Source organism: Aplosporella prunicola (genome assembly GCF_010093885.1).
Source record: "Aplosporella prunicola CBS 121167 unplaced genomic scaffold K452scaffold_14, whole genome shotgun sequence".
NCBI lineage: Eukaryota > Fungi > Ascomycota > Dothideomycetes > Botryosphaeriales > Aplosporellaceae > Aplosporella > Aplosporella prunicola.
In genome coordinates this window covers 493733-506114 of record NW_022983542.1, presented here as the reverse complement: position 1 = coordinate 506114, position 12382 = coordinate 493733, and the positions used below count along the sequence as shown (strand labels likewise).

Sequence of the window (12382 nt, the reverse complement as noted above, 5' to 3'; positions counted from 1 at the left end):
CGCGTGGCCCCACGGGGAACGTCAGCGGGGGTTGACGGGGCGGCGCTAACGAATTGCGGAGCCGCGGCGTCTTTCACATGCCAGACAACATGCTCACGAGCCCTTTGACCTCCGTACGAACGAACGCCCCAGCTTCACCATTATTACACCATGGCCGACAAGTCTGACCGACTCTTTTGCTTCTTCTCACTCCTCCCCCTTGTTTTCCCACTTCACCCGCTCCTTCTCCATCCTCCTTGACCTTCATTCGCAGCTTACTCCTTCACATGCGAGCGTCGTGAGACTCTCATCATGATTGGTATGAATTCACTGGCTGGAAAAACTGCATTGTTTTCTCTAGACTAATGGCACCCATAGATCACGTCCTAGGACGACCCTCGGTCAAGTTCCGCAAGATCCAGGTCCTTGCTGTCGTCTGCTTCTGGTCGGCATACCTGTACAGGTGCGTGTGGACTTCATTCGGTCGGAAAAGGTCGCATGCTGTGCTAACGCTTTCGAAGAGGTAACCGACACGGCCCGCCCATCTTACGACGCATCTCAGCACTACTCTCGAAACGCCTGACTGCCTGGCAAACCCTCGTCATCACCCTGCTATGGCTCTACCTCTCGCGCAACTTCGGCAAGCTCGTTGGGCTCGAGTGCCCTGAGCCGCTGGCAAATCTATACACGCGATCATATTTCCGCGCAACATGGGTCACAACGGCGCTGGATGCAGGCTTCTGGTCGGCCATGCCAATCAAGAGGAAATGGGCCCGGGATTTGTGCTCCATCATTTTTACCGTATACTACCTCATATGCGCTGAGCAAGCCGATGAGAAGGTGCGCAAGGTCAGATCGACGGTGACGGTGGACCACCTGAGGGTCAGCTGGGATAAGGGAACCTCGCCGTACATCGCGTTGGTGACGAATCTTATGCGTCCTCGGCTTACCCGCTACCCTCCGCGGGCCATACGCATACCGAGACCACCGGAGTCCTCATACAAGGAGCCAGTGGAGGCGTGGCTGTACTTTGACGGGCCGCTGTCTGCTCTGAAAAAGTACAATAATCTGGTCCTCGACATTCCAGGAGGCGGCTTTGTCGCCATGAACCCGCGGAACCATGATGATAAACTGCTGGGCTGGGCTGGAAAGACAGGATTGCCGGTGCTGAGCCTTGATTACAAGAAAGCGCCCGAGTATCCCTACCCGTACGCACTCAATGAGTGTTATGACGTCTATCACATGATCATGGCCAGTCGAGGCCGTTGTGTTGGTCTTTCGGGCGAGGAAGTCCCCAAGGTGGTAGTATCCGGAGACAGTGCTGGCGGCAACCTTGCAGTCGGCATGGTTCTTATGGTACTTCAGAGCGGCAGTACCGATTCGCGTCGCTGGCACGGCGAGCAACACTTGCCTCCTCCCGAAGGCATGGTCTTGATATATCCAGCGCTCGATATGAACATTGGCAATTGGATGACGGACGAGCAGATGGCGCTCATTCGGGACCGGAAAACGCGCAAGACTAACGAAGGGATATTGCGGCGAAAGAGCGATGATTATAGGCATCTTGCCCCTAACACGCCGATACAGTCCGACGACGAAGGGGACGAAGAAGCAGTCACGGACGAGGACACGCCTCGTCCTCGCCTTGACACTGCTTCCGCCAGCACCATCACTGATGAACATTTCGTCAAATCTCCCTCCACTGCCATCCACCTCTCCGCTGCCCACACGGGCGTCAACCACGATTCTCTCCAATCCGCAAACCCAGAGAGTGGCCTTCCCACGACCACCAAGCCCACAACCCTCAAGACACGACTCGCCATGTCTTCCATGATATCCTACTTCAACGACCGCATCCTCACACCCGAACTCATGCGCGCCATGATCATCCTCTACATCGGCCCGCACAACCGCCCAGACTTCAGCACCGACTTCCTCCTCTCGCCCCTACTAGCTCCGGAGTCCCTGCTCGCGCAGTTCCCAAAAACGCACTTCCTGACAGGCGAACGCGATCCGCTCGTCGACGACACGGTCATCTTCGCCGGGCGCATACGACAAGCCAAGATGGCAGCCTGGCGCGAGCGCCGCGAGCTGGGCCTGCTAGCCAAAGCTGACGCGCGCGCCTTCCGCGCCGCCGACCACGTCGACGTTGTCCTCGTGCCGGGCATCTCGCACGGCTTCCTGCAGTTCGTCAGTGTCTTCCCCGAGGGCTGGGACTACATCGCCAAGTGCGCGCGCTGGATGCGCGATATTTTCGAGCAGGCCGACGCAGACGCTGCTGCCTTCTCGTCATCCCCCTTCCCTATCATCACCACCACTACAGCAGCATCAACAGACGGCGGCAGCGGCCCCACCAGCGCCGACGCCAATGGCTACGCCGCCGCGTTCGCGGCGAAGCGCTCCTCGCGCCACCATCGCCGCACGCGCACGCTCGAGAGCTCCGGCGACGAGGACCGTCCGCTGGAGATGACGCTGGCGGGGTCGCGGCGCGGCGCAGCGCGGGCGCGGGGTCCGGAGCTCGAGGGTGTGCGCGGACGGAGCAAGGGCTTGTACGCGCATGCGAATGGTGGTGGTGGATATGGCGGTGGAGGGCGCAGGGGCGACAGGGACGCGCGCGGCCGGCGACGTAGCCTGGTTAGTTTGGCTAGTGAGGACGATTTGGTGGGGCGGCGGATGAGGGGGCTGACGGGGGCGTTGATGCGCGATCCTGATGTTGAGTATGGGCCTGGTACGCCGTGATTTTTGAGGGGGGAGGGGGTTGGAGTTGGAGCTGTTATTTTTCGTTTTTGGGGAGTAGGGGTGGGGGCGGAGTCGGAGTAGGATAGGATGGGTCTGAGGGAGGGGATGGGTAGATGGGGTTATGACTCACGCGTTCTTGTGAGGTATATGATGACTACATATGCGCGGGATATATACAGTAGATATATCTATGGAGTGAGCCGTAGGGAGTGCGTTTTGGGTTTCATGTACCTGCAATATTTGGTCATCGGGATGGCTCGATGCCTATGCTTCTGTAGGCCGTTTCCGTCAGAACAGTTGAACGCGATGCACGTTGGTTGCGGCTTCCATGTCAAGCACATCCCTCGCCGACGAATCGCGGCCGCTGCAGCTCCTCCACACCTACGCACCCCTCCACCTTGCAACGTCTTCTTCGCCCTCAAGCACCGCCACTCCCCAATTTCTACTGTGCATGCTGTACTACCAGCCACCGGTTCATTCCGGCTCCTTTATCGTTATTCTACCCGGCTGTCTGTTTGTTCAAGGCATCAAGGCACCAGGACGTCTTGACTTTCTTTCCGCCATCTACACAAATCGCCTATACTCAATTTCTCTTTACAAACAAAGTTTAGCCAATCCAATCGACATGGATCCTTCGAAGTCTTTGCCTCCGCAGCTTCTCAGTGACCTGAGAAGTCGCCCGACCACTCAAGGATCATTCCCTGTCGTCACACCTGTCCGGCGACTCGACAAGATTCCGCTACTATGCCCTTTGGATGCTTCCCGAAAATCTCATCATTCTTTTCGTGCAGCGCTGGGTCGTCTTGGCGGCTGGTTCATAAGAGCCCATGGATCACCCCAGAAGTGGGATAAACCACTGCGTCATGATGCAGAGGTCGAGCCCAGCCTTCAACCCCACCAAGAAGATTCAGAGAGTCCAGATATCTACCCTCCTGTTGATTTAGAACCTCGGAAGCCATTGGTCTTGACGCCACCGGGAACACCCCTTGCGGCAACTTTAAGTCCTTATTCTCCAGGTTCTCTCGGTATTCCACCCGCTCCGGCCTCTCGGCCAAACATTCAGAAGAGATCTCCACTAAGACGTCAAACATTTCCAATCCCTAATGGACCTTGCTTGTCATTTGGGAGACACAATGAGGTTACTCCACCCCCCTCACCCATGCAGATCGACGGTGTGGACGAGGAATCGGGAGCTGATCGCTCGCCAACTTCCTCACGTTCGTCTTTGGCCAGAAGACTTGCAAAACTGCGTCTGAGTGATGCAGAATCATCCAAAGGAAGAGCAGGCATGTCACTCCCAGATGAAGCTATGGACATAGACAGTGAACCGCGCAACTGTTCATCTCCGGACGCGATGTCCGTGGATCTTACAATGCCATCAAACTCGACATTCCCTAGTCCCCAAAAACTAGATTTTGGCACGCCAACTCCTCTCGTTCCGGCATGTCCTGCTATAGACCCTTTTCCTTTCCCCGAACAACGGCGCAATCTCAGCGCACTTCCACCGCTTAGCCTCAGACGCCGTGACTTGCGTTTGAGACCTAGCCAAAGACCAGTCAGCACAGGCGCTCTCGCTCGCTCACGTATCGCAAGTAAAAAGTTCGACAGGTTCGTTCTGCCACGAAAATCCCCCACGAGCTCTAGAGAGAGCCTCCGCCTGAGTGCACATCCGGGTACTCTGACCCCTATGGAGAGAATGACTCGCCGTCGTCATCCTGCTTCGGATCCTTTCAGCCGTCGTGTCCCCCGCAATCACAATAGAGTTCACGAATCGCTGCAAACTCTCCGAAGCTCACACACAGACTCAAACAACACAACGGGTCAACAGTCGAATGATAGTCCATTAGCACTGCGGCATGCTGCGCGCCAAGTCAGTAATGGGGCTGTCTGGAATGTAGGGGGCTCCGCAATTGTTGCTGACAGTGTCCCTGGTGTCCCCAATGGCCGAGGTAGTATGCTCAGCAGTGGTACAAATGCACCATTGTACACCTCAATGTTCTTGACGCAGTCAGATGCCACCAGCGAGCAAGTGGCTCATGAAAACCGCTTGGCTTTTGCTATGAATATCGATCCATCTAATCGAGTTCTTGGTTCCTTTGGAGATTGGTCCTCTCCTCCGAGAGCATCAGTCAGTGGAAGACATGAGAAAAGCAGTCCCACAGGTCCTACTTGGATAGACAATGAGTGGGTCAAGGATGATACAACAACAAGTGGATTTTCTCTACGAAGCGTTTTGCTATACGGCTTGCTAATGCAACGTCAGGGCCCCGGAAATCGCTTCGAGAGAAGAGGCCTGTCCCTACTATTCCTTTCAGATATGTTTGCTTCTTCGGGTCAATGCTCTATGCTAATGCCTTGCACAGTCCTTGATGCACCTGCGCTCAGAGATGACTACTACTGTTCGCTTCTCGCTTACTCGTACACAGCAAAATGCCTAGCTGTAGGTCTCGCAGGTAACGTCTATCTCTGGTCAGAGACGCAAGGAGTTGGGACGCCGGAGAGTCTCAACATCCCATACGCAGCACACGTGACGTCTGTATCCTTCTCTTCGACGCAAGGCGGCCAGGCCATATTAGCCATTGGTCGCGCAGACGGAGGTGTCGCGCTATGGAGCGTCTTTGAGCAAGAACCTCGATTCAACTCAAGCCAACCTAGCCCCGTCTCGTGTTTGTCCTTCAGTCCCAATACTGCCAAGAGACCTTCGATAAGAGACTCTTCCATCATGGTAAACACTGAACAATTGCTAATCGGCGACGAGCTTGGACATATATACTTCTATTCTGTCGAATGGCCGGATGCGACCACTCGGGACCTCTTTGATTGGCAGGGTGCTATGACAATCCTTTGCAAGCTTTCAGTGCACACCCAGCAGATCTGCGGCATAGTCTGGTCTCTGCAGAGCGAGTTCTTTGCTACCGGAGGAAACGACAATCACTGTTGTCTCTTCGAAACCAAACGCGTGATATCGCTTCTCCCGCAGCAATACCCTATTACCACACATCAGAACCCGGACGGCTCCTATGGCTACACGGTAACGCCAGGCCAAGGTCCAATCCCCTCCCTCGACGTCACTAACGCAAAACACCGCTTCACGCTCAACGCTGCCGTAAAGGCCATTGCCTTCTGCCCGTGGCAGCGCGGCCTCCTCGCCATCGGCGGCGGCTCCAACGACCGCTGCATCCACTTCTACCACACGATATCAGGGGCATGTCTCGCGACGATCGACTGCAGCGCGCAAGTCACATCGCTGATCTGGTCAACGACACGGCGCGAGATCTGCGCGACGTTTGGCTTCGCCCAGCCCGAGCACGCGTTCCGCATCGCGGTGTTCAGCTGGCCGGCCTGCGAGCAACTCGTCGCCATCCCCTGGCCCGACGAGCACCGCGCCCTCTACGCCGTGCCGTACCCCGGCGGGCCGAACAACGGGCGCACAAAGGGCGAGGGCGGCGCGTGGTGGAGCCGCACGCAAGTCGAGGGCTGCGTCGTCGTTGCCACGAGCGACGCTAGCATCAAGTTCCATGAGGTGTGGAGCGAGGAGCGCAGGAGGGGGTGTGGGCTTGGTGGCTTGGGCGGGAGCGACATTCTCGAGGAGCTGCATGGCTGCGAGAAGGAGGGCCAGCTCGTCATTAGGTAGTAGGTAGGTAGGCAAGCAGTGTGCTAGCGCAGCGCAGTGGGCGGATGATGGATGTGTGCGGAGTTGGCGTTGGGCTGGGACTCCGCTGGCGGAACGTCCACTAGGTAGACATAATCGGCACAGCTGGCTGGCCTGGAAAGTGTCTATAGGCAGTATAGAGTCACGCACGACATCGTGCTAACTGAAACCGGCTTCAGAGCCTGCAGTATATGATCCGTTCAGCCAGTCTCTCTCACTATCACAATAGCTGGGTGGCGTACTCGTCGCTCGGACTGCTTGCTACCTTTAAGCTATCAGAGACCGTTCACTAACCCAAATAGTCCAGCTCCCAAGTTCGAATCCCTGACTAACCAACCTCGCACTTTAGGCTTGCTTTCATGTTCGAATTGAAATGCTAGTACAATAAAGAACGGCGTTAGATGTTCCTCCCGTCCCCAATCATAAGACACCTTTATAAAGTTCACCATTAATCTCACAGATTCAACGTTACTTATAGCGAATGACCTCTTCAACAAATTAAATACAACTAAAAGACTCGGCTACTAGTGGTTGGATTCCCATACTACGTTATACCATACAAGTTAGAGACTTTGATCTTCTATAAGTAAGTATTATCCGGGTTGGACGGTCTCTGATAGCTTATCTTTTTGTTTTATTCTGTACTTTTTATACTTTTTGATTGCCTGTTTATCCCGTGCTGCCTTCTACGGTCGGTCTACTTCACTTCTTAACTTTCCTCACTGTGCAATCGACATGTAAACAATCTCAGCACACCCAAGTCATAAGTGAATTCTAGTCAATTCTACACAACCTCTACACATCCATCCAATCGAATCGCCCACCACCTGTGCAGCAATAGCAACACCCCCGTCAAGCCTTCCACCTCAACAACGTCACACTAGCCTTGGGGAACGTAAACTTGCCCCGCCCATCCCACTCGCTCTCCCTAACACCAACCTCCTCCTTCCCCTCCACATTCACAGCATCCACGCCCGGCCCCTCAACCGTGTATACCTTAACCACGCCCTCCTTAACGCCCTGCACATCCGTCTCAAACGCCCTCTCCGCATGCACGTTCACCACAGCCAGGGTGACCCAGCCATCCTCGCCCACCGCCGCACTGACATCCAGCCAGGGCGTAGCAACCGTGCCGCGCATCCACCTGGGCGCCGTCTCGCCCTCGTACTCGCCGCACGCCACATGCGCCGCGACGGTGTGGCCGCGCATGAACCGGCTGAACAGCAGCAGCGGCCACCAGGTCGTCTGCTTGACGAGGCCCGTCTTGGTCGTCATGAGCGGCGAGATGACGTTGACGCTCTGCGCGACGTTGGCCATGCCCACGCGCCGCGCCTGCCGCACAAACACATTCAGCCACGCCGCCACCGCCAGCGCGTCCGACAGCGTGTACTTTTCCTCTGCGCCGGCCTCGCCGGGCGCGCGCACCGGGTCCCAGACGTTCCACTCGTCGAAGCAGATGGAGGGCGCGGGCACCGACGGCGGGACATTGTTCTCGATGCGGGCGAGGTCGATGAGCGCGGCCGTGACTTCGATGGCGCGCTCGGCGCTGCGCGGCGCCGTCGCGTTGGCTAGGTGCGCCGCGCTGGCCGTGTAGATGTGGATGCTGTGCATGGCGATCAGGCTCGCCGTCGTGCTGCCCCCGAGCCCGTGCACGTCCCACTTGACGCACTCTTTCAGCACGTACGCGTCCCAGCTGCTGGTGCCGTCTTGGCCGCACAGGATCAGCTGGATGCTTGGGTCGAGCAGCTTCAGCGCCTTGGCCCACTGGTACGCCTTTTTGGCGTAGTCTTCTTTGGTCATTTGCCCGACTTGCCAGGGGCCCCACATCTCGTTGCCCAGGGCCCAGTACTTGACCTGTGTTGCGTTAGAGGGTGATGGAAAGTAGGTGAAGAGGCTCAATGAGTACGCACATTGTAGGGCTCCTCGCGGCCGTTCTTGCGCCGCAGGTTCGCGTAGTACGTGTTCTTGGACGAGTTGCAGTACTCGACCCACGCGAGAGCTTCGTCGAGCGTGCCAGTGCCGAAGTTCAGGGCGAAGTAGGGCTCGGTGCCCACGACTTCGCACCACTTCAGGAACTCGTCGGTGCCGAATTCGTTGCTCTCCACGCCAATCCAGGCCAGTTCTGGTCTACGAATCACAGGTCAGCACCTATCAAATTATCAAAGTGAATTACAGATCGCTTGCTGTAGGACAATGCTATTAGAAGCATTGGATAAAACCAGAGCCGATCTCAGAAACAGCAAATAATCAACCGATAAAGATGTGAGCCATCAGCACCGACGATCACGAGCCCCTGTTACCAGGGACGGAGAGCGCCCTGCACACACCTGACGAATCCAGCAGCCCGGGGCGTTTCCGGGGAATGCATAAAAGGCATCCAGACCCAGCGCGACGGACCTAGAGCGCAGGGAAGGCGACCATCGCAAGGGCAGCTGCATGTAGCAGATCCGGGAGCAGCAGACCGAGACGCAAGCGCCGCGTGGGTAAGACGCAGAACGCGGCAGGGCAGCCACCACCACCACCACCACCCACAAGGCGACGGAAAATATATGAAAAGCTTGACTCACCTAGGCGGGCGCTGGTCCTTGGGACCAACACCGTCCAGCCAGTGATAGGTGGCGACAAAATTGCCGCCGGGATAGCGGACGACGGGGCAGTTGAGCTCCTTGAACGCCTCGATCACGTCCTTGCGGAAGCCGTTTTCATCCGACAACGGGTTGCCGGGGTCGTAGATGCCGCCGTAAATGCAGCGGCCCATGTGCCTGGAGGGCGGGCATCAGTCAGTCAATGGGGCGGTTGGGCATTGGACACGACGACACGTGCCGGGGTGCTTGCTTACTCGGCAAAGCCGCCGTAGACATTGTCGTTGATCTTGGCGACTCGGTGAGCCGGGTTGATGGAGATGACGGGCGTGTCGGTGTCGGAGATGTTGGTGAAAGTGGTCATGATGGGGTGGAGCGATGGATGATGCTGCTGTTGCGGCTCTGGTGGCAGCTGCGCCGCCTAAAGGCTGCCTCTACGCAGCACATGATGAGGTCGTGAGTGTGGGCCAGAGTGACATTGACGGGGTGCAGTACGGCCGGCGTGGCCAAGATCCAATATCATCCCACCGGAGCATTGTCTGTGAGGGAGCAAGCGTCGTGATGCGAGTCGGCGCCATTGGTGGAGAAACCGGCGATGCGGGTGGGAGAACGCGGGGAAGCTCGCTTCCCCAGCCTTCGGCATTTTTGCCTCCGGCCTCGGCCCGCCAGGATGCTCGTATCATGAGACTTGCTCTCCATCTTGCGCCGCAAGTGGCGTTGTTTAGCTCGTCTTTCCTTGTTGCGGCTGCTGAGCCCATGCCCGCCTTCGGCCAAGTGCCCGTTTACCCCACGGAGGCGGTCCTCGTCTCTCCGCGTGAGATCGCGTGTCTTGAGCCCGGGGAAAGTCGCAAGCCAAGCAGCATGCTGAAGGTACCGTGGCCGCGTATAATAAGATCCCCCTGCCGCGCCTTGCAACGACGCGTGCGCCGTGTACATAGCTTGATTCAGCCCTTTTCGAAACAATATGGCTCTCCCACCTAAGTGGTATCAGGTACGTCGATAATCTTTCGTCTACCGTAGTTCTAGGTCCTGAACGTTGCCAGTTTCTCGTCTGCGTCTTCGCGTCGCTGGGATCCGTCCTGTACGGATATGATCTCGGTGTTATCGCAGAGGTCATTGCCAGCGGATCTTTTAAAGCCATGTTCAAGGCAGACGACAATGAAACGTAGGTCTACTTTGAAAGCGACTTTTTCATGTCCTACGAGCTGACTATCCGTCTATCCCAGCGGCGCTGTTGTCTCAGTCTTCACTGGCGGTGCCTTTTTCGGTGCCATGTTCGCAGGTCCAGCTGGTGACCGCCTCGGCCGTAAATGGACCATTTTCATCGGAGCCATAATCTTCTTGCTGGGCGGCGGCCTTCAGACTGGCGCACAGACAATCGACTACCTCTATGCCGGACGTTGTTTGGCTGGCGTCGGCGTCGGCTTCCTCGTCATGATCGTCCCGTTGTACCAAGCTGAGCTGGCGCATCCCAGCATCCGCGGTGCCGTGACTTCGCTGCAACAGTTTATGCTGGGCATTGGGTCTCTGGCGGCCGCCTGGATCTCGTACGGTATGTTCTTCTTGTATCAGGAGCCTCCCTGCGGCATCGCCGTGCTAACGGCGTCTTTAAGGCACGTACATCGGGTTCTCTGACTCTGATAACCGCCAATGGCGTGTCTCTTTGGGTATCCAGATGGTCCCAGCAGGCCTCCTCGCCCTCCTCATCCTCCTCTTCCCTGAGTCTCCTCGTTGGCTCATCGATCACGGCCATGCAGAAAAGGGCCTCCAGACGCTAGCGAAGCTGCATGCGCACGGCAATGTCAATGACGCGTGGGTGCGGGCCGAGTACGAACAGATCCAGGAGGCCATCACCGTCGAGCACGAGCACGAAGCCAAGTCGTACATGGAGCTATTCACCAACAAGTCGTGCTTCCGTAGGCTCTTTCTCGCGATTTCGTTGCAGGCTTCGGTCCAGATGACGGGCGTGTCAGCAATCCAATACTACTCGGTGGATATTTACAAGCAGATTGGTATTGCAAACGATGACACGTTGAAGTACCAGGCCATCAACAGCGTCATCGCCCTCGTTGCTCAATTCTTCACCATCATACTTATTGACCGCACCGGAAGACGTTGGCCACTCATTTTCGGAAATCTGGGCAACTGTGTGACTTTTATCATTGCCACCATATTGCTGGCCCTCTTCCCGCCCGGTTCATCCGGTAACGACTCCGCCCACTGGGGCTTCATCGTCATGACCTGGCTGTACAATTTCAGTTTCAGCTGTACGTGTGGTCCACTGTCTTGGATCATCCCGGCAGAGGTACGTACTGAAGAGTTTGACATGGCCTGTCCGGACAAGGCACTGACAAATTCCCCAGATATTCGACACCAGAACTCGCTCCAAAGGTGTCTCGATAGCCACAATGACGAGCTTCGCATTCAACACTATGATCGCCCAAGTTACACCAATCGCGCTGAACGACATTGGCTACAAGTATTATATCCTGTTCGTCGTAAGTAACATCTTGAAAATCCCCTTCTTGTCAGTAATTGCAGAACGCGGAACTGACACGGCCTGCCATCCAGGTGTGCAACTTCACCAACGCTCTCTACTTCTGGTGCATCTTGCCCGAGACTAAGCAACGCCCTCTCGAGGAAATGAACTTCCTCTTCACCAATGCACCGCTTTTCGTGCCCACAATGGACCGGTCGGTCATCGAGACGCACGACCTGGCGCGCAGGGTCGAGAAGGTAGAAAAGGTTGGCGTTACGCATTTGCACGACGAGAAGGTCTGAGCGGGTTTTGGTCGTTATTCTGTGTCATATGGAGTCGTGGTTCGGTGTTTAGTTCGTCTACTGCTTGTAGTCAATGTACCAGTTATTGTAAAGTCCGACCTCGTCAAGCGAGATCCACCGCCTAACAAGATAATGATGCTTGTACGGAGTGGAAACAATATCCAACTAGGGTATTTGTAGTATGTGTGCATTCCAGGACCTCCTCATTTATATGCAGGGTTGAGTTTTGTGGTTGGACAAAGAGTATTCCACAGGAAATGCTCGTAATCTTCGCTATCTTGCTGGACGGTGAATTTCTCTTGACGCGAAAGTGTCAGTTTGAAACGTATGACAATGTGAGCATGAGTTTTTTGGTGTCTGGTATGCCGTAAGGTATATTCTATTCCAGACAGTAAGACCATTACCATGTCTGCATTGGCGGCGACCAGATTGACCAGCTTGGGGTACACGTTGAATGTTGCCCGTAAGCAGCTTGATGGAGTTGGAATTGGTGAACATGGTTGAATGGAAACGAGCTGTGTCGCCAGGGCCGAGGAGTGCCCTGGTGCGCTTTTCTCGAGCTTCGTGTCATTCACCGTGCGCACCAACCACCATCCTGACTCGAGCATTGACCGGCCGCACGTTTCGCCGCCGCCGTTAGCGAAGCACA

The 12382-nt window shown here is 56.1% G+C and overlaps 4 protein-coding genes across 4 annotated transcripts; 3 read left to right on the top strand and 1 right to left on the bottom strand.

Moving 5' to 3' along the window:
* The first annotated feature begins 61 nt into the window (after positions 1-61).
* Positions 62-2882, top strand: K452DRAFT_38505 (uncharacterized protein). The gene is made up of 3 exons (XM_033546597.1): positions 62-298; positions 358-442; positions 501-2882. Exons 1-3 carry the CDS (start codon positions 292-294, stop codon positions 2716-2718), a joined length of 2310 nt encoding a protein of 769 aa, XP_033397080.1. The 5' UTR covers positions 62-291; the 3' UTR covers positions 2719-2882.
* A 1208-nt stretch (positions 2883-4090) lies between these two features.
* On the top strand, positions 4091-6352 carry K452DRAFT_229057 (uncharacterized protein; the record flags this gene model as incomplete). Its single annotated transcript, XM_033537013.1, has 2 exons — positions 4091-4928; positions 5082-6352. The coding sequence occupies 2 exons, from the start codon at positions 4091-4093 to the stop codon at positions 6350-6352; spliced, it is 2109 nt and encodes a 702-aa protein (XP_033397079.1).
* A 773-nt stretch (positions 6353-7125) lies between these two features.
* Positions 7126-9431, bottom strand: K452DRAFT_251253 (glycoside hydrolase family 51 protein). The gene is made up of 4 exons (XM_033538206.1): positions 9210-9431; positions 8938-9132; positions 8281-8497; positions 7126-8224 (listed from the first exon to the last, which is right to left on the bottom strand). Exons 1-4 carry the CDS (start codon positions 9314-9316, stop codon positions 7223-7225), a joined length of 1521 nt encoding a protein of 506 aa, XP_033397078.1. The 5' UTR covers positions 9317-9431; the 3' UTR covers positions 7126-7222.
* A 282-nt stretch (positions 9432-9713) lies between these two features.
* Positions 9714-11733, top strand: K452DRAFT_272171 (uncharacterized protein; the record flags this gene model as incomplete). The annotated part of the gene is made up of 6 exons (XM_033539077.1): positions 9714-9943; positions 9996-10117; positions 10179-10504; positions 10566-11257; positions 11316-11450; positions 11524-11733. The coding sequence occupies exons 1-6, from the start codon at positions 9917-9919 to the stop codon at positions 11731-11733; spliced, it is 1512 nt and encodes a 503-aa protein (XP_033397077.1). The 5' UTR covers positions 9714-9916.
* Positions 11734-12382: the final 649 nt, after the last annotated feature.